Source organism: Cajanus cajan, chromosome 11, assembly GCF_000230855.2.
Source record: "Cajanus cajan strain Asha chromosome 11, NIPB_CcT2T_4, whole genome shotgun sequence".
Lineage (NCBI taxonomy): Eukaryota > Viridiplantae > Streptophyta > Magnoliopsida > Fabales > Fabaceae > Cajanus > Cajanus cajan.
Genome location: NC_138527.1, coordinates 28,746,530 through 28,771,826, shown reverse-complemented (window position 1 = coordinate 28,771,826; position 25,297 = coordinate 28,746,530). Strand labels below are relative to the sequence as shown.

At 27.6% G+C, this 25,297-nt stretch overlaps 2 protein-coding genes across 2 annotated transcripts; both read right to left on the bottom strand.

Annotated features, from left to right (window-relative positions):
- Nucleotides 1-10,631: 10,631 nt before the first annotated feature.
- LOC109816243 (calmodulin-like protein 3) lies at nucleotides 10,632-11,514 on the bottom strand. The gene has a single exon (XM_020381166.3). The coding sequence runs from the start codon at nucleotides 11,333-11,335 to the stop codon at nucleotides 10,793-10,795; it is 543 nt and encodes a 180-aa protein (XP_020236755.1). The 5' UTR covers nucleotides 11,336-11,514; the 3' UTR covers nucleotides 10,632-10,792.
- A 6,908-nt stretch (nucleotides 11,515-18,422) lies between these two features.
- LOC109816222 (cyclic dof factor 1) lies at nucleotides 18,423-22,460 on the bottom strand. The gene is made up of 2 exons (XM_020381139.3): nucleotides 21,881-22,460; nucleotides 18,423-20,191 (listed from the first exon to the last, which is right to left on the bottom strand). The coding sequence occupies exons 1-2, from the start codon at nucleotides 22,055-22,057 to the stop codon at nucleotides 18,986-18,988; spliced, it is 1,383 nt and encodes a 460-aa protein (XP_020236728.1). The 5' UTR covers nucleotides 22,058-22,460; the 3' UTR covers nucleotides 18,423-18,985.
- Nucleotides 22,461-25,297: the final 2,837 nt, after the last annotated feature.

The following is a 25,297-nucleotide window of genomic DNA, read 5'->3' as shown; positions in this document are numbered from 1 at the left end:
AGATAACAAGGGGATATATGTTAGAAGAAAAAAACAAACACACACATTTTTTAATAAAAGTATATTTTAATTATTTATTATCTCATTTATGATTTATTTGGTGGAAGTGATATAATAAGAATGAGATAGATTAAAGTGGATTTTGAAAAAATGTTGGGTAGAGTCTATTTATTAATGGAATTAAGAAATTAGAGATGGATTCTATGTTATTTTATTATGGTAGAATTTACAAGACAAACATATATAATTATCTATTAATGTCATGGTCACTATATATTTGATTATGTTTTGATGGTAATGAATAAGGTAACTCGCAATATTTAATTATGTTTGAATATTAATGCATTGTGAAAGTAATTGTTTTTATTTATTTATTTTACATAAAAATTTAATTATATAAAATATAATTTTAAAATATTAATTTCTTTTTATATTTTATCTAATTTTATTTTATTAAACAATTAAAATTTTTACTCTATCTTATATTTATTTCATATCTTTCAATTCCTTCCTTTTCAAACAAAACATTAGTAACACTCTCCTTAAAATATTTTTTTTTAATACATAACCTTTCAATTTTACTACATTTTTTTGACTTTTGTAATAAAGACAACAATGATATGAAATTAATAAAATTTAATACAAATAACTAATACTTTTAATATATGTAAAATTAGTTTTTTTTTATATATGACTTATAATAGAGAACATAAATATTATATAGGAGCACAAGAAGTCCTAATTATGAGTAACATACAACAAATCATCACTATCAAGAAAAATAAATATGTTAATTATTTTTAATTAATTCTATCATAAGTTCAGATCTTACTTCAAAAATATCATTTGTTTTTAGTGGTTTATATATTTAATGTTGGTTATAAGTAAATACATAAGAAATATAATTAATAATAAATTATGAGTATAAAATAAATTTATTATTAAATGACTTAAAAAAATAATAGTCACATATAATTAAGATAAAAAGATGTCAATTTGTTACTTATAATTAAGACTAAAGGTAGTAGTTATTAAGTGTCAAAGTAATTTTTTTAATAACAAGGTATAATTCTTTTCCATCAGATCAGTTTTTCTAGGATAAAATTAGAATTTGATCATAAAATAGAAGTGTCAAATCATTTACGCTAATAATTATAAATATTTTAATACTTTTTATTACGGAAAAAAATTATTAAAAATTAAAATTTTATGTATTGTGCGTTTCCATTAATAAGTTTATTTTCATAAGTTTTAATCAATTTTTGGTGTAAAAAACGTTTCAATAAAATATATAATTTTCAATAACTTTAACTGATGGTAGACATTAGCATAGTAACATATTTGGATGAGAAATTTTAAAATTTTAAAATTTTTTGAAATTTGAATTATTTTGATTTTAAATTTTTACCATTTTTTAAATATCTTTTTGAATAAATTAATTATAATTTCTTAAATTTTAAATTTTTAGTTTGGATATGTTAATTTGATTTCTATGATAGATAAAATTGATTTTAAAGATATATATACATATTAAATATTTAATAATTTTAAAAATTAATATAAGACAATGTTTAATAATTTATTTTTTTTAAAATATTCAATAATTAAGAGATATGGGAGAGAACTAAAAGATATACATCAAGATAAAAAATAAAAAATAAGGAGAATTTTAAATTCTTATTTTTGTAAGAGAATTTCAAATTTTACTATTTTAAGGAACTTCATAAATAGATTTTAAATTTTTGTAAATTCTCTATTCAAACAAAGCATTTCATTCCAAGACATTGAAATTCTTCACAAAAGAACTAATTACTTGATGGCAAACTCTAGGAGAAGTGATAGGTGTCTTCTCCTCGGATTCACCAAAGCTTGGATCTGTTCAAGAAGACTTGAAACCGAAGTAAAGAACTCTTAAGATGAAGGATGATTTTCGGAACTAAGGTTTCCTAAGCTATGGAGAGAAGTATCCAAGCTTAAGAAGCAAAGGATTTCTCACTTCAAAAGGTAAGAACTAGGTAGAATTCCTAAGGTTCTTGAAGGCAATATCTAGGAGACTTTTGGGAGAAACTTGGCAAATGAAATGCTCTCAAATTTCTCAAGTTCAAAAGTGATTACAATGTGTGAAGGAGGGAGCTTATAGAACTGGAATTAGGGAGCATTTTGGCGCCAATGTGAAAGCTTCATATGTGGCGCCAATATTTGAATTCAAAATTTGAATTTTGAACTCAAATCTAAACCCACATGTGCAAGTCCGAATTCAATGGGTGCTAAATGCATTTAGGTTTGATTTAGTGTGTATTTAGGGTTGAATTTGAGTCACACATGTTCAGCCAAGGTGGCTCCATCCATGTGACTCAAAATGCAACTTAAATGCATACTAAATTAAACCTATTTTTGCCTAATTCATTTAAACAAGTAATCCTCCTTAAATCCTAAACTAATGGCCTAAATACAATGGCCAAACATATACAAACATTAGGAAATAATAAAAGAAACAAAATGAGCCCAATATTGGGTACCAAAAGCCTAAAGGCCCACAAAGCCCAAAAACAGGCCCAATAAGCCTATGACCAAAAAATGCTAATCTATGTGGTCCAAAATATAAGACCAAAATATGTGAAACCTATACTAATAGAATATGTACAAAATATAAGAAAATGGATTTATCAAGATAGGCCCATGAGATGCTCAAATTGGGCCTTCCAGGCCCATCAGGCCCATTGGGCCTTGACTGGCCCAAACCTTCATCTCTAGCCAACTCCTCTTGGATCTTTTAGGTTGTCACCTCTTGCCTTCCTTAGCATGATTCCATCATCCCCTCCCTCTTGAAAAGGATTTGTCCTCAAATCTCGAGGATGTATGGAATAAAAATTATCACCTACATACACAACATGCCAAGTATAAGAGGTAAAATTTTCATGATAAGAAAAGGAATTATGGATCCTAAGAGGAGTCCTTCTATCTAGCCTAAGAAAGAAAAATAAACTATCAAAATTAGACTCCCTAAAAATAAAAATAGGATCTTTTTCTAAGCATAACCTAGAATAAAACCCTAAAAATGTAATAACACTAAGACTAATATAATAGAAATAAAGATTCTTAAAAACCAAAACATATTGCCTAAAGTACCCTAAATGGTAAGCTAGGCATTTCCTAGAATATAAAGAAAAGACTACGAGAAAACTTCCTAAACAATTTTGAACTTGATTGTTTGTTAGATACTTATAATCATATAAACTATATTTGTCTTGTAGGGAAGGAATCAAATTAAGTTCAAAGGAGAAAAAACTTCCCGTAGGATCAAACATAGAATATAGTTCATTACAAGTTGTATCCACCAAACAATGTAAGCTAAACATTGGGTGCTTTATTAAGTCTACAGAAATACTTTCTTCCTTGTGCACCTCCAAGGGAGTAGTATAAGGAGTAATACTAGAAATAGTGCACTCCTTCTTCACAATATCTTGAAGTTGAGAATTATTTGTTTGATGATTTTGTTGCTCATTTTCAACTTCATGATCAGTGGTAGTATTAGGATAAGAGTTAAGATCCTTATGTATAAAGAGAGTATTTTTCATGGGTTGTTTAGTGTTAAAGTAACTCTCCTTAATCACAAGTTCTTTAGAGGAAATATTTTCCTCATTACTCTTCCCTAAGAGAAATGCCTTTTTTCTTTCTCTTTCTCTTGTTTTTCTCAATTTTTCTTTTGCTAAAAGTTTTTCTTCTTTGTGTTTGAGAATGAGAATTTCTTCCTCCAAAATTACAAGTTGTGCTTTTCTTTCAAGTTTTTCTTTTTCTCTTTTTAACACTTCTTGCTTTGTCCAAGGTGTTAGTGGCTTAAGCTCTTGAGTTGATTGAAAAAAATGTTTTGAAGAGCTTGATTCACTAATACCTAAGGAATGTTTTCTCATGATTTAAACAAAAAAAAATTATATGCTATGCAAAAAAAATAAAATATTTTTGGTATTTTCTAGGAACAAAAATAGCACTTGGAAGTCTAAGTGTATAAGTTGCACTATCAAGGGAGGTGAGCTACTAAGAGCCACTTAATAACCAAGCCTTTTCAAGTGGAAATCACTAAACTCCTTTGTGGTATTTTCAATTCCCCAAAGATTTTCACAAAGATTTTTATGTGTATGCTTTTCACAATTTGTTTTTGAAGCTATCTAAGCGTGAACAATAAAATCTACACAAGTCTAGACGAAACAAGGCAGCAAAGTAAACACAATTAAGATCAAACAACCAACTTAAAGGAAGCAAAGGTAAGCAACTAGTCGATTTGCCCTAAGTGGAAGCTTGAAACATATGAAATTTCCAAGTCACTTCCACTAGTACTACACGTGAGTAGGCTACCAAAGGTTAGATATACCTGACCAGCTTCTTAATACTCCCCTCCAAGATTTACAAATTGATTTAAAATACAAGAGAATTGACAAAAATTTAAACTAAACTAGAAAGCAAATAATGGCGGCTTTTGTGACCAAATTAGTGACGGATTTGTTGTCCAATTTTCTAACACTTGTTTAAGTGTTTCAATCCGCCACTAACCCTTGAATCAAGTTGCTCCTGGACCCTGCACAATGAACACAACAAAATGGTCAATGTAGGCTGCTCACAAGGTTAAAGGAATGATCACTCTTGTGAAGGTAGTTTAGGAAAAATTTGGTCACTAAATTAGGTCAAATTTTGAAGTCTTAATGTCCAAGTCTTTTCCTACTTTTTGTTGAGTCAATGTTTGATCCTTAAGCAAGGATTTGAGGCCACTTCCAGCACAGAATTTTTAGTCAAAGAAAACAAGACAAGCAATAAAAGCACAATTTATAAAGCTTATACCAAAATTGAAGAGTAAAAGTGTTTAAGACAAGACTCAAAGATATCCAACAAAGAAAGCTGAAAATTAAGACTCCAATGAAAGCTAGCACTCAGTTAGGAAAGCTCCTAGATAGGCACTAGAGTAGATTTACAAAACAAAAAAAAATTGAAGGAATTTGAACAAGTACACACAAGCTAGTAGTCCAAAAAAATCATGGAATTCAAGTGTATTTTCTTGTTTTTGCTCTTCTCTGCTTTTACTCTTAAAAATGCTTTATATATATATATATATATATATATATATATATATATATATATATATATATTTTATTCTTTCTTTTTCTGAATTCAAATTAAGATTCCAGAGAAGACATTTGCCTTTTGTTTTCAAAATTTTCACAATTCCAAAGTATAGAAACCGAGACTACAAGTTTGTCAAATTTCAAGTGAAAAAATGGTGGAACTAGTGCACTAGTTTTTAGGTTTTTGATTGGATTCTTTTGTTCACTTTTTTTTATAACTATTTTGAAATAATATGCTCTTTATTTTTCTCTGTTTTCCAGCCACTATACTTTTAAAATTTGAATCCAAAGGAAAAGTGCACTAGAAGTAGGATGAATCACTTGAAATTTTTAAGTAACACAAAAATTGTTTCAAGAATTTTTATAGAAAGTGATTTGAAAACTTAAGTACACAATGGAAACCTAACTCTAGGATATTTGCTAGAACTAATAGCAAATTATGAACTCAATAAGGTAAAATAAAAAGCACATATAGGTAGGCAAGAAGAGTAAACAAACCGAGACCAAAATGTTGACAAACAACTCAAAAGAAAACTAGGTTAAACATGCTATTCGGGGAATTTGCAACATATAAGGACTAAACACAAACTACTAAGACAAAACAAAGATTCAAAACAAAAATCTAATGCAAATGTATGAAGTCCAATCATGGACACATGCAAGGAGATGAGAGACTCAAACAAAATACAAAAGTAAGCACAAACAAATAGGTCCTAAACATGTTGATTGTGGAAGAAATTCAAATACAACCAAACAATGGATCTATGGAACAAAAATTAATTCAAATCAAATAGATCCGAATAGAAACTCAAGCAAGACAACAAGAACACAAAGACAACAAAAATAAACAAAAAAAATTGAAGAACACTTATCTCCTTGAAGAACCTTGCTCTTGATACCAAAAAGTGTAACCATCATTTCTCTCAATATTATTGGGCAGTCCCTACATGAGTAGTATGAGTTGTGACATGCAAAAGAGTAAAAGATTTTTTTTTTCTTAAAAATTCTTAATCACATTATTAAATTTAAGAGTCGATTCTTATAAATTTTAGGTTAAAACTATATTTTGGTTCCTTATAATTTTTTTTGTTTCAATTTAGTCCTTCATTAATTTTTGGTCTCAATTTGGTCCCAAATTAATTAATTGGTTTCAATTTAGTCCTAAATTAATTAATTGGTTTTAATGTGGGACTTTCCGTCCAAATTGCTTTAACGGTGTTAACTTTTGGCCACGTGGACGCCACGTATCCACGTGGATGAGAATTTTTTTGAAAACACCTGGACCCAGAACGGGCCGTTCTGGGTGCACTTTTGGTGTGTTAATTTTGCATCCGGAATGGCCCATTCCAAGTGCAAAATTAACACACCCAAAATGCACCAGAACGACCCGTTCCAGTTTCAGAACGGGCCGTTCCGGTTCTATTTTATTTTTTTATATATAAAATATTAATAATTTTATAAAATATATTATTAATTATATTTTAATTATGTTATTATATCCAATAAAATAAATATGTTAATATTTTTTTTATATTTTATTTTATTATGTTTATCTTATTAATTTTTATCATTTTATTCCTTTAATCTTAAATAAGTTGCAAAAAATTATAAAGTGATATTCCTTTTATCTTATTAATTATTATATTTTTTAATAAAATTAATTAAGAATATTGGTTTAATTGCATTTTTTATCTCTCAAGTATTACAATTGTGCAGTTTTGTGATCTTCAAGATTTTAATTGCATAATTTTAGTCCTTAAAGAATTGCAATTGCGCGATTTTGGTCTTTCAATTTTTAATTGAACAATTTTAGTCCCTCAAATATCATAATAGTATGATTTTTGTTTCTCTCATTAAAAATTAATAATTTTAATATATATATATATATATATAATGTTTTAAAATTAAATAATTATTTATCTATTTAAATTAACGTATATTATAATTTTCGATATTATATCAATAATATTATTAATATATTTATAGATAAACTAATAATTTGATAAATATAACTTGTTATATATTAATATACTTTTACAAAAATATAAGTATATTAATTAGAAATATATATCTGATCTTATATATTTATATTTTTGTAAAAGTATATTAATATATATTAAGTTATATTTATCAAATTATTAGTTTATTTGTAAAAAGGGTAAAAATATTATTGATATTAATTTATCAGTAATATTAAAATACTAATAATATATAAATTTTATTTATTTAGTAATAGTAAATATATATCATTTGATACATTAAAAAAAAATATACGTTAATTTAAATAAACAAACAATTATATAGTTTTAAAACATTATATATATATATATATTAAAATTTTAAAATTATTAAATTTTTAATGAGAAAGACTAAAATTCCACAATTATGATATTTGAGAGATTAAAATTGTTCAATTAAAAATTGTGAGACTAAAATTACACAATTATAATCTTTTAAGGACTGAAATTACTCAATTAAAACCTTAGAGATCAAAATTGCATAATTATAATATCAAAAACACAATTAAGTAAAAAATATTTTATTCACAATTTTGGAACGGGCCGTTCTGAAACCAGAACGGCCCGTTCTGATTTCAGAACGGCCCGTTTTGAAAGCAGAATGACCCGTTCTGGTTTCAGAACGGCCCGTTCTGGTTCACTGGTGGTGTTTTAATTTTGCAACCAGAATGGGCCGTTCTAGGTCCAGGTATTTTCAAAAAAATTCTCATCCACGTGGATGCCACGTATGCATCTACGTGGCGTCCACGTGGCCAAAAGTTAACACCGTTAAAGCAATTTGGAGGGAAAGTCCCACATTGAAACCAATTAATTAATTTAGGACTAAATTGAAATCAATTAATTAATTTGGGACCAAATTGAGACAAAAAATTAATGAGGGACTAAATTGAAATAAAAAAAGATTATAAGGGACCAAAATAGGGTTTTAACCTAAATTTTATCATTGAAGTGGCTTACGTGAATATACAGTATAAGAACTGTTTTCATATAAAAATTCTTTAAGAATCGATTCTTATTAATAGAAACATGAATCTGCATACTCAAGTTAATTAAGCTTTCCCATTAGAACAAAAATAATAATAATAAAAATTCATAAGTCTTAATGAGCAAGCATTATACTTTTTCTATTAACATGAAACAAATCACAAAGTGAAAAGAAAGAATTGAGAGAGATTTGAAATGAAATAAAGTGGTTGAAAGAGCTTTTCTCCATGCACTTCTAAGTTGTAACAAATTAGCAGTTGCAAGAGGTTGACCTTCATCTTCTCTGAAAACGACCCCTAAGCCAATGCCATCACTACTCTCTCTACACACATGCATCAATCTTTGCTTTAATTAATTTTTCCTACTTCAAGACTCATCTATGCTTCTTTCCAAGTACTTGTGGCCTTCTCCTTATGGAGAGTGTGCTTTACCATCACTTCATTACTGAAATGACATATGGGTACACAAAAGTGATCAAATGAATGTTAATAACATATATAGATGGGTGTGGTGAAGATTCTTTCAATTTCTTTTCCTTCCAAATTAATGTGATTGTATCAAAAGAACAAAGAAATAATTCACACATGGTAGAGATAAGAGAATAACATTTATTTTTCCAAAACCTTAATAATGAACGAAATAAAGAGAGAAAGAAAAGGAGGATGTTTTCTTCAGAAAGACTGTCGGTAAAGACTGTACCAAAGTTACCATTACTCATTGCAACTAGTAGTCCCTATAGAAAGGGTTATTTACTAATTCGTAATTAGTAACACAGAAAATTCAAATATGCATATAACTTTAAAAAAATATTATAAAAAACTATTTTTAAAAACTATTCTTTTAAAAAAGTAGATAAAGAAAAATAGAAAACTACTTTAAAAAAAAAATAATAATTAGATATAATTGTTTATTATATAAGAGAAGGGATTTGTTTGCTTCATAAATAAGTCTATCTAAACTTATTCTTTTCAACAACTCATGTTCGAAATCAAATTTTAATGATTCAATCATTTGATATTTCATTTTATTAATTTAAATGGTCGGAAAATCGATTTGAATTAATGAAATTAAGTATAAAATAATTTATAATTTTTTTAAAAAATTTTGCAAATTTGGTCTATATATTAAAAATTTTAAATTGCATGGTTGAATCGTTAAAATTTGACGTAAAACACGAATTATTAAATAAAGTAAGTTTAGATAAACTTATTCATAAAATACATAGATTCTCTCTCCTTTTTTTGCTCGTTAGATATATATATATATATATATATATATATATATATATATATATATATATATATATATATATATATATATATATATATATCAAACTATCCTATATTAAACAATTATAAAATCATTTAATATTTTGATTTGAATTGTTGAAATGATATACCAATAATTTTTAAATTTTAAAAAATTTGCAAACTTAATTTATAAATTTAAAACTTTAAGTTCATTAATTGAATCATTAAAATTTAACGTAGAACATGAGTTATTAAACAAAATAAGTTTAAATAAATTTATTCTTAAAATACACGGATTCTCTTTTTTTTTTTCCCTCTCTGTATATATTTATAAATATATATATATTCCATAACAGTGACACCCGCTTATAATTATATCAAAATATCCTATATTCGAAATATTGACCTATTTTTATATCTTTTTAGCTTTTAAAATTATAATTAGATTATATGATTTTTTATTTAATGATTAACATTTTTTAATAAATAGAGTGATTGGATAAATTAAAAATTGAAGTGACTGTTACAAAAGTTAGTGTCACAAGGGTCTATCATTCGTAATTTAATAATGATAATGATAAACTTAAGAATAAGCACTCACAGTAGCATTACTCATTGAAGCTCTGCCTCATGTATAAAGTCGTAACTCAGTAGAAAAGATTTATATTTTCTAGTGAAAAAAATAAAATTTACTATTAATTATGCTGAGATGGTTGATATTTATATAGAAAAAATATATAATTATTGATAAAATTAATTATTAAAATTATACTAAAAATATATAACATATTATAAAATATAAATTATGATATTTTAAAAATTTTAATCAATAATTATATCTGTATTTTTTTAAAATGGACCAATTCCAAATTAGATGCGTAAATTTTAGTTGTCTGTACCTATAACTTAATTCATTTAATTAAGTCTAACTTAATTCTATTTGTTAAATACAGAAGCCAGTACAAGGTGCATAATCAGAAATTAAGTTATTTTGGGCTTCTACGAGGCCCAGTGGGCTTGCCGACAGATTCCAGCATTTTATTACCGAAAGTCCAAAATCCAAAAACATAGATTTAGTAACAAAATTCAATGAGTACTTCCTCATTTTCTATTATAAGCAAGAAAAATATATTTTTTTAAATATAAATAAATTTAACTACTTTTATCTCATTTAATGATATTTTTTCTAATACTAATTTTTTTAATGTGTAATCTTTTAATTTATAATTATATAGGAGAACAGAGGGAGTGACAGTGAAACTGGATTGATAATTACGTAAGAGAAAGTACATGAAATTATTATTTGTAGTAAATTACAAAATCAAGATACCTAGCTAAGTAATTAAATGCAACAAATTTGGACCCAATAAATACTTGCACCTAAACGTCTTTCAAGGTAAAAAAAAAAAAAAAAAAAAAAAAAGTTTCATGAAAAGCAGTGTTCCATAATCCTAACAAACTCATTGAGATCAATTAGTTGATCACCATTTTGATCAACAGCATTAATCATTTTCTGACATTCCATCAAATCTTTCCCTAACCCCAAACAAGACAACACCATTTGCAACTCTCTTGCCTCTATAAACCCATCTTTGTTTTGGTCAAACACTTGAAATGCTTCCTCCACCTCTGACATGGTAACATCCTCATCATCAAACAACTCCACAATTTCTTCCTCACCAAACTCCTCTACCCCATCGCCATCACATTCCACATCAATTCCTAGCTTCTCCATCACCAAAACCACGTCTTCTTTGCACACTCTTGCACCTAAACTCTGCTTCATAGGTTCACAATTTGAGTTCACTCTAGTTATGGTCCAAGCCTTCAGTTTTTGAGAGACAAAACTAAACACAAACTTGAGGTAAATCAAAAAAGACAACAAACCCTTTATTCTAACATTCCACGTCAGAATTCTAAGAAATAAAGAGAACATAAATATGTTTGTCTTACCAAGTTTCTGCTCCATTATTGATATATACTTACACAAGGGAAAGGATACACTGAACTATTATGGATGTAGTTGTTCTTGGATTCAATGTCACTATTTATACACACGAATGCAAAGACCCTGTATGAGCTTCAAGCATAAGCGTCAACCCTTAAACGTGATGCAAGGGGAAAGTGTCTAGTGTCTAAAATTCTACGTTGCTTAAAATTAAACATCCTAGAAGAAAGTGTTTGTTAAAAACATTTTTATGTTAGTTACTGAGAAGCAGTTTGTTCATGAAGAATTTCTATGAAATTTACAATAGGATAAGACATGGACTTACGCGGTCATGAAAATGATGTCAAAAGACTCGGCAATGAGATTCTAGGGAGAATTATTGAAATTTCTTGATGAATCATCATGTTTTGTTACCTTAAAGTACGTGGAAACATACATTATTTCTTGGTTGTCAAAGAAAAACGCTATTAGTTGTTTCTGTCACGCTACACGGTCCCCGGCGTCAGCATTTTGTATTTCTATTATATTAACTATGTTTACTTTTTATTTAATATATTTTTTATAAAGTAGTAAAAAGATGTATATAAAGATTTGTAGAATGATACAATACTCGTCATTCAACCCAGGTAACATGTTTAAGGAATACAACTATTTATCAATTGTGTGAGATGTTGTTGGTATGTGTGTAGTAGTTAAGACATGGTTTAAGATTTTTTGTTTTTGATGAATTGTCTTCTTTTTGGAGAATAGGGTTTAACAAATTTATATAAATAATGCAATGTGTATAAAGTAATGAACATATTTATAGAAAATGTTTCGAGTATAAAGCAAGTTTGAGTTAAGGGGCAGAGTGACTATTGGCAAGTTTGGATCCATATATATATATATATATATATATATATATATATTTTATTTTTTTTTTGACGTGAGTACTGGTATCAAATGAAAGCAACTCAATCTGATTTTTTTTTGGACAGCGAATTAATAATGTGATTGGACCATGAATCTTCTTTCTCTGTTATATATATATATATATATATATTAATAAGTATGACTTCTTTATTTTGTTTTTAATTTTTTTTCTAAAATATCCTTATTTTTTAATTTTTTAAATTTTATACTTTCAATTTTCAATTTCACTTTTTTTCATACACCTCTTTTACATACTTTTTGAAAGTATTTTACATAATTCTATAAAGTTCTTCTTGGAAGTGTATTATTTTATATAATTTCATAAAGTTTTTTCTGAAACAATAAATTTTGTGTTCTAAAAAGTGTTTTCCAAAGGTATGATAAAAATTAATTATGAAAAACTTTATCAAGTACTAATTTTATTATTCCGAAAAATACTTTCTGAAACATTAAAATAATTTTGAACACTTATTTTAATGTTATGCTTTGCATAAATGCGAGAAATATTCAAAGAAAAATCACACATTCAACTCAACACCTTTGATATTGTTGAGGCAGCCACATGCATTTATAAATTTATCGAGCACCAGTTCTACGTCTTGAGTTTGTGTGAAAACTAAAAGAGAGAGAGAAAAAATAGGTAAGAAATGAGAAATAAGTAAGAAATGAAAAAAGGTAAAAAAATACATGTGAAAATTGAAAAAAAGAAAAAAAAAGGTACTAAATTGAACATTAGAAGTATAAAATTTAAAAAAAATATATTTTAGAAATTTTTTTTAAAAGAAAAGAAAGTACTTAAAAAAAGTGTACAAATCTTGAGGCTAATGGTTATGATCCGGAAAATGAAGAATAGTAAAGCGTTCATTGCAGCCCAAATGCTTAATAATGATATCAAGTAGGCCTCAGTCCAGTTCTTGTCCAATTTATTTCCGTTGTTCATCATGTGCATTATTTATTTATTTATTTTGTTCTTTTGCTCCAACCCCTTTTCCTTTTTAAATAAAATGTTAATCAATGATCAAAATTGGTAAACAATAAATAGAGAAGAGGGATTATGTAAAATTACTTCCTGAAAATGATATTTTTAGGACTTTTGCTGTAAATGTAGTGGAGTTAAGGTTGACTTCTGTCACATGATAGTAATGTATGCATATGATATTAAAAAGAAATTATATATACAAAATATTATAACGGAGTGGTGTTTTCTTTTATTAATTAGAGTATTATGTTCCCATCCAACATTTTGGATAGTTCAAAGCATCCAAGTTGATGTTTAACTTTCATACCTATATAAACAAAGGAATATATATCTACACATATATGATAGTATATATTTTTATTTTATATGGTGTGAGGAATAATTATTGTGTCCCCATTGTAAATTAATGGTAGTGGTAGGGTCGAAGATAGGAAAGTTCTTATGGACATTTTGGTTGTCTTTTAGTGTGTTGGGTGGGAAATAATAATGATAAGGGTGCACTTCCACCATGTTGCTAAGAAAATATCGATGCAAAGCTTTAATATATAAGACTTTATTGCACCCAAAAACAAAACAAGACCTGAATTTTCAAAGTCTTCATTCTTACCCGTAAGTGAAGCAACCCGAACTTACTTCATACTTAATGCACAACTTCAATTCCATCTACATATAACTTGTTGGAAAGATTCACTCTTCAACTTATTCATTTCTTCCAATAAAGACTCACATTTGAGTTTTATAAATAAATAAATATGATTAAAGGAGAAGATAAGACATCATTAAAAATAGTTGATAAATTTTTTTGACAAAAATTAATCACTGATCAAATTTATAAATATTTTGTAGTAATAATTTTTATATATATTATGGTGTCAAATATACATACTGATAAACTGGAACTAATTAAAAGAGTTAGAAAATATATATTTATATTTCAAATAATATGGTAAAAAAGGCATATTCGAGCTCATTCTTTTCAAATTTGATTTTTTTATTTATAAAAAGAATGAGTATATGGAGAGTTTTATATTCCCTTAATTAAATGGGTTCATTAAGCTCAAATTGATTTAATTAATTAAAACAATATATATTTTTTTTTTTTGAATAATAAGGGTTTTAGAAGAAGAAAATTAAAAATAAGATGTGTATGGAGAAAATTTATAGTGACTTATACAATTTATTTTTTATTAGTAGTAAAAAACACACTTTCTCATTCTGTTATAAAAAAAGAAATTAATTATTATTGATAAAGTGGATAATTAATTTTTTATATATACAAGTTTTTCTTGTTTTATCTTTTAGAGATACATTGGTGAAAAAAAGAAATATAATCTAACAATATATATGTTTTAAGAAAGTGGTTATTAAAGGAAGTTATATGTTGTTATAAATACATATTTTTATAGATGTTCGTTTGGATAATAACTCAAGTACGATGTTATTTGATAAGTTCTAATGTATTAAGAACTCGTTATAAGTTTTTAAAATTTAATAATTTATTAAATTTGGATATGTCTTATTGGATCCATTTGTTTAAAATTCTTCCTATAGAAACATTTCTTTTTTAATAAAATAAAAACTTTTTTTTTAACTTTTTGATGTATTTGTCTAAATTTATTTTTTTAAAATAAGTAGTTTTATGTTATTTTTAAGAAGTAATTCCTATACAAATCAACTTATAAGATAAGTGTTGTCTCAACTTATTATATACTCTTTAATTGTTTTATTTTCAATCGCTGTGGTACTTGAAGTTTTTTTTTAAATATTAAACTTATAAATTTAAATATTTTTTGATTTTTCTTGTGGATTAAAATTGGCAGGAAAATCCACAAGAAAAGTTACTTGCAAAATTTTTTTACTATTTAGTAAACATTACTTAGTGAATTTATTTTTGCAAGAAAATCTACAATAAAATTCTTACAATATTTTCTGCAAATTTTTACCATGAAATTTTTTTTATGATCATTAAAATTGTAGCAAAATTTGCAAAAATTTCTTGTAAATTATTTTTCATAAAAAATTTGTAAGAAATATTTGTAAATTATTTTTCGCAAATAAATTCATAATTTTTTTTGTGAAATTATTATTGAAAGAAAATTTGCAAAAAATTTATGCAAATATTTTTTGTAAGAAAATTCGCAGGAATGACATTTTTCTAGTAGTGATCCTTGTGATGTATTATTAATCGAGCTTTAATAGGATGAGAAATTTGGAATCCTCATATTAGGATCTTTATTTCTTAGAACTCTTTATTATATTTATGTACCATATAAAATTATTTTTGGAGCCATAATAATTTATTTTTAACTCACTACAAGAAAATTGTCATATAGTGACACACATCCTATAGTGATACACATCCTATAGTGACACAATATTGTTACTAAAAATTACTTTTACCTACACAATAAATATAATATATGTTGGTATATTGTTAAAAAATGTAAATATAAGCTATAGTGACACACAAAATATGTTGTTAAATCTCATTCAAAATCAACACTAAAATTGTGTATAACTATATGCCAAATAAATATATATCTACATATATTATACTTATAGTAACATTTTTTGTATGTCACTATATGTAACATTTATTGTAGTGAAATTTATTAAATTTTGCATTTCTTTTAAGTATTTGTTTTCAGTTTTGAATAGATGTGACTTCTTTTATTTTTGAAAGTGATTTGCAAACTATTTTTCTTTAATGCTAAAGTTTTTTCATATTCATAAAAAATTTATCTTATTTATTTATGAGTATTAATATATGAGATAAAGAGTCTCACATTTTAAAAATAAAAAATCAGCACCTCTACCGATTTATACACATAAATATAACAAAATAAATAGCGATCATATTTCCCATTTAACATTTTTTGTTGTATTTATTATTTAATATTTAAGATGGTTTTAATTAACAATAACATCATGTTGCTATCCCTGTGTGGTAAATTCACAAAAAAAAGCATTTATTTTTCTGGAGAAGTATCACAACTTATTACCAAATGAAATTATAAATATCCATGCTAATCTAAGAAGATATATTGAATCTCACAGAACGTAGAGGAATTTAGGTGGGAAGATATTAGGTATTTTGTTTGGTTATGATTTATGAACACCTGAATTGGCATGTTCTTGTCCCCTCCATGAAGCCAAAACCAGACATGCCGATAGAAGTAGGGACCAAACATGCCATTGCTTATAAAAGAGAAGGAAATTAACAAACAGAGAAAAGGAGATATGATGAAGTTATATAAGGAAGAGAAAAATTAAGGACCACATGAACATTTAACAACCATATATAACTTGTGGCCACCTAAACTTGACGAAATATCTTTGTGATCCTAAGTTCCCCAATTCATATTTCAGTGATGCATGTAGCTATCTCCTATATAACCCTAATAAAAATATTTAAAAACTATTAATATTTGATAAAATAAATGTTGCTTTTGACGATTTCTAATTAGCCACACCTGGCTTGGCTTACACATATATTAAAGATGCAAAAAGTAAAGGGGATAATTAATAGGTATATATATAAAGTTTGGTAGCTTTATGCTGTTCTTCTTGTTTTGGATGTTATCGATTATGTGTTTGAACTTTTCTCACAATTATTCGAGTTTATCCACACAAGTGAATACCTACAAATTTCTTTTTCTCTTTCAACTTCTGCTTTGCTATAATCTCTATTCTGTACAGTTGTGTATTTTAGGAGGTGAGAATATAAATTAATATATTTAGTTCTCAAACAATTATATTTAAGTTTATATATTTATATAAATTTTACCATATTGAGTAGGAATGAACAAATTATATATTATATTGTTTGCAAAAAATATTATTATTTTAATTTTGACATGGACACAACTGTAAATTACAAAAAAGTATTATAATTTTACTCCCATATAATTAAGTACTTGGTCTAAAATCTCGTCAACAATTTTTGCGGTTAAATCAACAAATATTATTATTACTTGGACTATACATGGACTACTTTTCTTTTTAAGAGAATTCAAGATAATATCGTATCATCCATCCCCACAAAGAAATTGACAAAAAGACATCACCAAAAGAAAAGAAAAGAAAAAAGAAATCGTTAATAAACTAGTATTTTAACAAGTGATATCGAAAAAATATATTTATTTGATATAATTAAAATTTATAATAAACAAATATTTTTGGACAAATAATTTATAAATTGAACTGTAAAATTATAATAAAAATCATATTATGATATAAAGTTGCTTAACTATTGATATTTTTTAAATTAAAATTTACTTTATAAATAAAGATGCAAAGGATAAATTAAAAGAAATATGTTATTAAAAAAATTCTTTAAAACATTTTATTAAAGAAAGTTCTCTAAAAACATTCCTGAAAAATACTCTTTTTACAAAACAACTATTCTAAGTTATATATAATGAGAATACATGTAATTTTTTTTTCGTCGTCACTTTTATATAAAAAGAGAATAGATGATGTAGATTTAAGATGTGTTTGACTTGCCATTTAATCACTCAAATGGACGTTCATTCTTCATTGAACAATGCACAAGCTTGTTTGGAAACTTCATTTGGACGGGAATTGATTAAAACATTATAAGAGAAGTTGAAATTTTTTTTAAATCAATTAAAATAGAATAGTTTTTTTATTTTTATTTTTATTTTGAGTCCACAACTCAACCTAAAGTATTAAAATTATTTACAGGTCAACGAGTTTAATTTCAGCATAAATACACACACATATATATGTTTATGTTCTGATACTGTGATACACTAAGAAAATTCCAAATATATTTTTAAAACTTTTTGGTCGTGATTAGAAGATATGTCTCTCTTCTAAGTTCTAACAGGTATAATCTATCATTGAATGATATATAGTGTAAAGTCAATGATTATTTTAAAGATTTCTTTAATAGAGTAACTAGTTTATTTTTGATTAATAGTTATTAAGTGATGAATAATAATAGTCTTTGATCCTGAGCCACCATAAAGAAAAGAAAATGCTCTTTGACTCCACTCGTGCGAAGGTCACATCAGTGCTTTATCGCTTTGGCACATGATGGATTTCTCCATTGTGCACCCATTATTATTGAGCAACGCTTAATTGGTGCACATATACGAGATATTTTAAATTTGTCCTAGGTGGCAAAACAACATAGTAAAAGTACGGAAAATAATTACAAATGAAAAGCCAAAATTACGCAACAGCAGCATGTAATAATAAATAAACATTATTCTATTTCTGAGTCCAACACCTTACAGAAACTGACACAACACAGTAAAAAATCTGTTGGAACTAAAAAATCACTATATTGATGCAGAGAGAATCTCAAAATTAAAAACACAAGTAGAAAGAAGAAGCAAATCAAGATTGAAGACCCTAAATAACCACCATTGGATTTTAGTCCAATTAAGAATCTGCTTTCCTTTGTCTTTTCTCCTTGTTATTTATGCTGTCTCTTATATATATATATATAATTATAATGTACATGAAAGATATTTACTCACCAAGTGATCTAAATCTGAAAAAACACCTGTTCGCTCTGACAGGTTCAAGACGGGAACTAAGGGAAGCTAGACTTTATATATATATATCCTGTCCTACAAATCCTGCAGAAATGTTGGTGAATAATACAACTTCTCATGGAGAAAAGCCAAAAAGAACATGTAACCACCCCAGAACAAGGTTGTAGTTGAAGTTGAACTGGTATGGCCTACTACTGCTGCTACTTGAGAATCAGAAACAATTTAGAATCTGATGAAGCTAGATCACAGCAATTATGTCCTCTCATGGAAGACAAGGGACCTTGACAACGCAGCAGGGTTGGCTTGCAGCACTGGTGATGCTTCAACCACCATCCCATGGTTCTTGTTCTTGTCATCACCCTTTGATGCAAATGCCTTGAAAAGTCCTCCTCCATTGAGGGAATGGTTATTTAACTTGTCATTCTTGATCCCTAGTGTTGACCATATGGAGCTCTTTGCAGCCTCAGTAGGGTCATCAATTCTCAGTGTCTTGGGGATCAACACACTCTTGTTATTTTCTGTGCCAGGCTGAAATAAAATGTCCCCATCTCTTGAGTGTTTCCCCAAGGTTGGTGAGTTTGGACCAGAACTAGTAGGGGCAGGTGGGTAATTAGGGAAGGAGTGGGAACTCCAAGAGGGTGATGCTGGTGGTACTGGCATTGGCATGCAACCCCAGAATGGTGGTGTGGGGTAGAATGACACAGGATGGCAAAATCCAGAAGGGTTCCATGGATAAGGCCAAGGAGTGAAACCTTGATAACTCTTATTATCCACTGATTCTTCATGTGTGCTAGTAGCATTGTCACACAAAGTTGAAGCCATAATAGAACCACCAAGTGAGTTAGAGTTATCAACATCATCCCCATTAGTATTAGTATTATGCTTAGGTGCATGGAACCCGTTTAGGACACCATTTTGTGATTTATCTCCGAGGCTTAACACAGAAGCCATGGAGTCACAAAGAGGAGAGTCTGATCCAAAGGTCAAGACAGCACTAGTGTGCAATGATCCATTTTGGAGAGTCTCGGGAAGCATGATTTGGCGATAGTGTGATGCAGAAGAGGGAGAGTTTTTGTTCTTGCGGCGACCAGCACCAACTGGCACGTTCCTCATGGTTCCTCCTGCGGTCCAATATCTCTGGCAGTGCTTGCAGAAGTGGCGAGGCTGGTTCACGTTGTAGTTGTTGTAGTAGCAGAATTTGGTGTCCATGCTGTTGCATCGAGGGCATGGAAGCACCTTGTCTGGTTTCTTTGGAGCTTTGTCCTGTGATAAGCTTGTTGTGTCGCTTTGGTCTCCATTTTTTGAGGGTTTCAGTAAAGAAGTCTCTCTTTCGGTTGAGGGGGTTTTGGGGTTCTCCGGATTGCCTGAGGATGTTGGAGATTTTGGTTCCTCTGGGGTTTGATCATGTGAGGCATCTTCATGATCTTGTGTTGAGGTGAGTTCTTTCCTTGATGGTTCCTGAGATTAATACACAATAGAATTAGATAAGATATATTTATAATGTAATTATAGAGTATTATGCACTGTTTGATTTTGTTAACGATTATTAAAAGTTACCTTTAGAATGATTCTTATACTCACTTTGTATCAAAATTGAAGTCATTCACTATAGCTTACACAACATGTGAAATTGCAAAAATCAAAAAGGAGAAACTGAATTATGTTTTTATTTTTTATTTTTTATTTTTATTTCATATCATTTAGGGACAAGGAAGATTGCTATGTATGTTCATAAGTTGACGATTGTATAACTGATTTGTTTGTTATGGCATATAAATAAATAAACAAGAAAATATTAAAAGGTAATTATTCTTGATATACTATTATGTTTTATGTTAGTTTTGCAATCTAATGTTTTAGAGGCACAAAAGTATTTTTGTATTTTGTGGTGATTAGGTTTCACACGTTTCTCTTGGTAATTTGAAGCGAAAAAGTAGAAAAAACAGGGGAGAAAACAGAGGCGAGGTATATGATTTATTCTTCTTTGTTAATCAGGTTTTAATTACTAAAATATGACCTTCTTTTGATGAATGAGGGTGTTGTGTGAGAGTCCAGAGTAGAAAACCAGTAGAATATTATAAACACTTCATCAAGAAAATCTCCCTTAATTTCTGAAGAAAAGAGAGCGATACATACTCGGGATTCTAGAAGTATATTATTAGACAAAGCTTTCAGGAGAAACAAACTAGAACATAGTCATCGGAGGAAAATTCAGAAAGAGAAAAACAAATTAAGCTCTGAATACAACTGTTATGTATCAAACAATATTGAATGGAGGATTTTTCTTTTTTCTTTTTGAAAAAAAAAAAAAACTCTCCAACCCCCTGTTAAAAGTTCTAAGTGAGAAATCAAAAGGGTATACAATAGTTCAACAATAATGAAACCAAAATATTCTTCTATAAAGAATTCCTCCGTGCGAATAGTCTTGTTTGGAAACAGAATAAGCAAATGAATGTGGACAATGTCATACTATAATAAAGTAAGATCCAATAGAAGTCGAACGCGTTAAAAGCAATTACAGTTTGTTAGAGCAAGAAATTCAATACGAAATCTTCAAATCAAAGAAGTTAAGGATCAAGTTTATCAAATTTGAACCAGCTGAGCTAGAAACCTTACTTTGGAATTTGGATTACTAAAGTCTAAAGAAAAATTAATGATTCACCATTAGAATGGACAAAACAAAACCATGCGAGTTCAGCCACATAATATTATTCGTTATATTCTTAAATTATATTCTGGGAATGAACTGGATCCAGTTTTGCTGACAGTGCCCCACAATGACTTGTAGCCACCACTTAAGAAACGATTAAATAAAATTCAAAAAGAACAAAAAAAAAAAAGTAAAATAATTTCATGAACCATCTGTGATCATGCAAAACACTTTGTGCACTTTTCAAACAAAAGGGTTCTCAAAATCGCCATGGGAAATTGCAGCAAGCCTCAACCGATGACCCCATAAGTAGGTGCCAAAAAGATGAAAAATTTGATTGAACCCATTAACAATCACAAGCTTCTGAAAAAAGGGTCACTCTTAAATTTGCAAAACACACTAGTTCTAGATAGCACTTAGCACCATAACTTTTTTTTTTTTTTTTTCATATTTCAAACTAAACCCTCAAACAGACACCATCATGGCTCATATCATACCTTATCCCTCTCAGCTTCATGTTCCGGTGTAGAGCACACTTCACGTGGATGATTGTTGTGATGAGAACAATCTTGAGCATGTTCAGAAGGATCATTAGCAGAAGCCTCGTTGTTGCGTGGCAGAGAAATTGTCCTACCAAAAAGCTTAATGGCCGAGTCTTTAATAACCTCAGACATTCCTATGTTATATTGTATGTATAACTAACCACTCAAGTTCAAGAGTATCTATCTCTCTCTTCTCTATTTTGGCTCCGACTCTTTCTCTTTCTTGGAAAAAATAAACACAAACACACGTATATAGAAAAGTTGATGTTGTTTTTGTTGTTTTTGTAGGTGTAGCTATTAGCTAGCAGCAGTGTTGTTTTTGTTTCTTTGGTCTCTCTGATTACTCGATCATGGTGTGCAACGAAAAATGGATAGGGAATAGTGGAGATAAGAAAAAGAGAGAGAGAGAGAGAGAGAGAGGGTTATTATGTTGTGTGAAATGGTTTATTAAGAGGGTAGCTAGGTTGAAATGGAATGCCACTTCAGCAAAGGGGAAAATTTGTGAGCCACAAGTTCTTGTGGCCTATGAGATCTTTGTGTGCGGTTGGATTCCTTCACGTTACTTATAAAGATAGTGCTGTCTGTCCCACCCCTTTTTGCTTCCACGTAAGCTACTTTCATCTTTTGCCTTTTTCTTCTTCTCAATCCTTCACTCTTCTTCTTCCTTCAAATTGGTCAAATAACCTCTTAACCTTTCATTCTTGACCTTAACCACCCTCCTTTCGTTCCTTTCTGCTTCCCCTTCACACCCTTTTTGCCATTTTTATCCCCTTTTCTCTATCAGGCAATTTTGTCCTCTCAATTTTTATATCCTTCTTACCTAACTTTTTAAATTGTAATAAAAGGAAGAAAAGTCTTCACTTGTACAAAATAAGTTGTGTAAAATTTGTGCATGAGTACAAAAATAGCTTTTAATGTTACTTCTTTTTGGCATTCTAGAATGGTTTCATGAACAAATGTTAAATCAGTCCATACAAAAAAAATAGTATTTTATTGTACGATTTTAATAAGTCAATGTAAAAATCAGATCAGTGAGGAGAACTACAAATTCCAATTTGTATTTTTTCAACTGATTGAGTGACAATTAAGTAACTTTTAATCTTTATCCTTTATGTATGATTATATGATCTATATTATTTTACAAAATAACCAAGTGTTGTTGGCCTATACATATATTAAAGTATCATACATAATATGCTTTATCACATTTAATTTTTTTTACACTTTTCCTATTTTCCTTTCACACTATTTTTATCCAAATATAATGTATCTAAGGATCAACTATTATTTTCTTTTTTCCCTTTTCACTTTACATTAATTTATCTCTTCTAGTTAAAAGATTTTTTTATTTTTTATTTTTGCTTTTCGAACTATTTTTTCGAATCTGACTTAAAAAGTTAAGTTAGGATTTTCTTTGCAACTTGAAATATAAATTTGAAAATATGATTTTCTCATACTCGTAACACATTATGAAAATAACTTAAAGTCATAAGAATTTGGATGTAGGGAAGATATAAAATTGAAAGAATAAGTGACAGAGATTATATTCTCATTTCATCACAAACGAAGTTTCCTATTAATTATAAGTAAAAAGCTGGAACTCAAAGGTTGCATATAGTTAATTAATATATGAAGGTAAAACATGGATAATCATAACTTGCAATAAAATATAAACAACCACCAATAACTATTCATAACAAATAATGCATGAATTTAATTGTAATATTATTTTCTCATACTCATTACAGATTATGAAAATAACTTAAATTTAAAAAAAAATGAAATACCGGAGATATAGAAAATAAAATAGAGAGAGAACAAAAGAGACAATGGATAAATCTTGTTCTCATTTCACAAATGGAGTATCCTATTAATTGTAAGTAAACAGTTGCAACTCGAAAGTCACATAAAATTTAATACATGAAGGTGAAACATGAATCATAGTTTTCTACGGAATATAAAGAACCATGAACTAATAATTATTTACAACAAATAATGCATTAATTATAATATATTCTTTATTGTTAGATAAAATTTAAAGAAAGACCCTTAAATAACCATTCCTTGAAAAATACTTATACTATATCATTCATCTTATAATAAGAATTAGTTAAAAATTAAAAAATCATATTATCCATTTTTATTTAATAATTCTTATATGTTAATACATTTTGCGTATATGCAGAATAATTTTCTTATAAAGTTAAAATGTGTTAATTTCTATTTTTTATAAAATGGTTTAATTGAAAAATAAGCTTTTAAGTATTTTTTTTAGGTGCTGAATTGGAGGAAAAAAAATTTATCGGTAGGGATTACCCAAAATTCTGTGCATGTTATATAATACCACCAAATTAGATATTTATAGGGTAGTTACCAAAAGAAAAAAAAAAGAAGATAAAATTAAATGACATGTGTACTAGTAGTCTCACTAAAAACAACAATGAGAAAAGTTGAGCTGGAGATTGTCTCATTGATGATTAATAGATAGTCTAGAATATAGCAAAATTTGTAAGTATTAATATAAGTCCTATAATATTTTGGCATCACTTTTTTCGAGACAGACATGATAAACACTTGGTTTGGAACATTTTTAGGAATTCTAAGCATTTTATAGATTGAATTGGTATCTTAGCATATATGTAATGTATTGAATAAATATTTATTTATATAATTATAATTTATAATAAATAAATGGGTATTTTTAATATATAAATTATATTTTAAATTTACGATATAATTTATATTATGATATAAGATTATTTTTATTTATTGATATTTTTTTAATTAAATTTTAAAAAAGATGAAAACAATATATTAAAAGAGATAAATAATTAAGAAAAAAAACTAAATTTAATTTAAAATTAAAAAAGCATTTGAAAATAATAAAAGATTAAAAAAAACAGAATTAAATAATCAATACATAATACTATGATGAGACATGTGAATGAGAGTGATATTAACTCCTTAAAAACGTTATCATTAAATAATAATTTTAAAAAGATCTTTTCATTTAAGATGAATAAATTCAAATTTATAATATAAGACTAGAGGATAAATAATGGTTTAATTATATTTTTATATCTCCGGTTAATGTGAGGACGACTTTGATCCTCTATTTTTTTTTTTTTGCTTAATTTTAGTACACACTTTTAAAAATTAGACAATTTTAGTATCACCATTAAGTTGCCACCTAAATTTTAACAAAATTTATGACAAATGTAGTCTGCCATTTTTTTTCTAAAGAAGACAATGTGTGTCACGCATGCATCTAATGTGACATTAATTATGTAACATTTGACAAGTTAAATTATTTAATTTAAAATATTGAAATGATATTGCAGAGAACCACACATGAAAACACATGTGACAAAA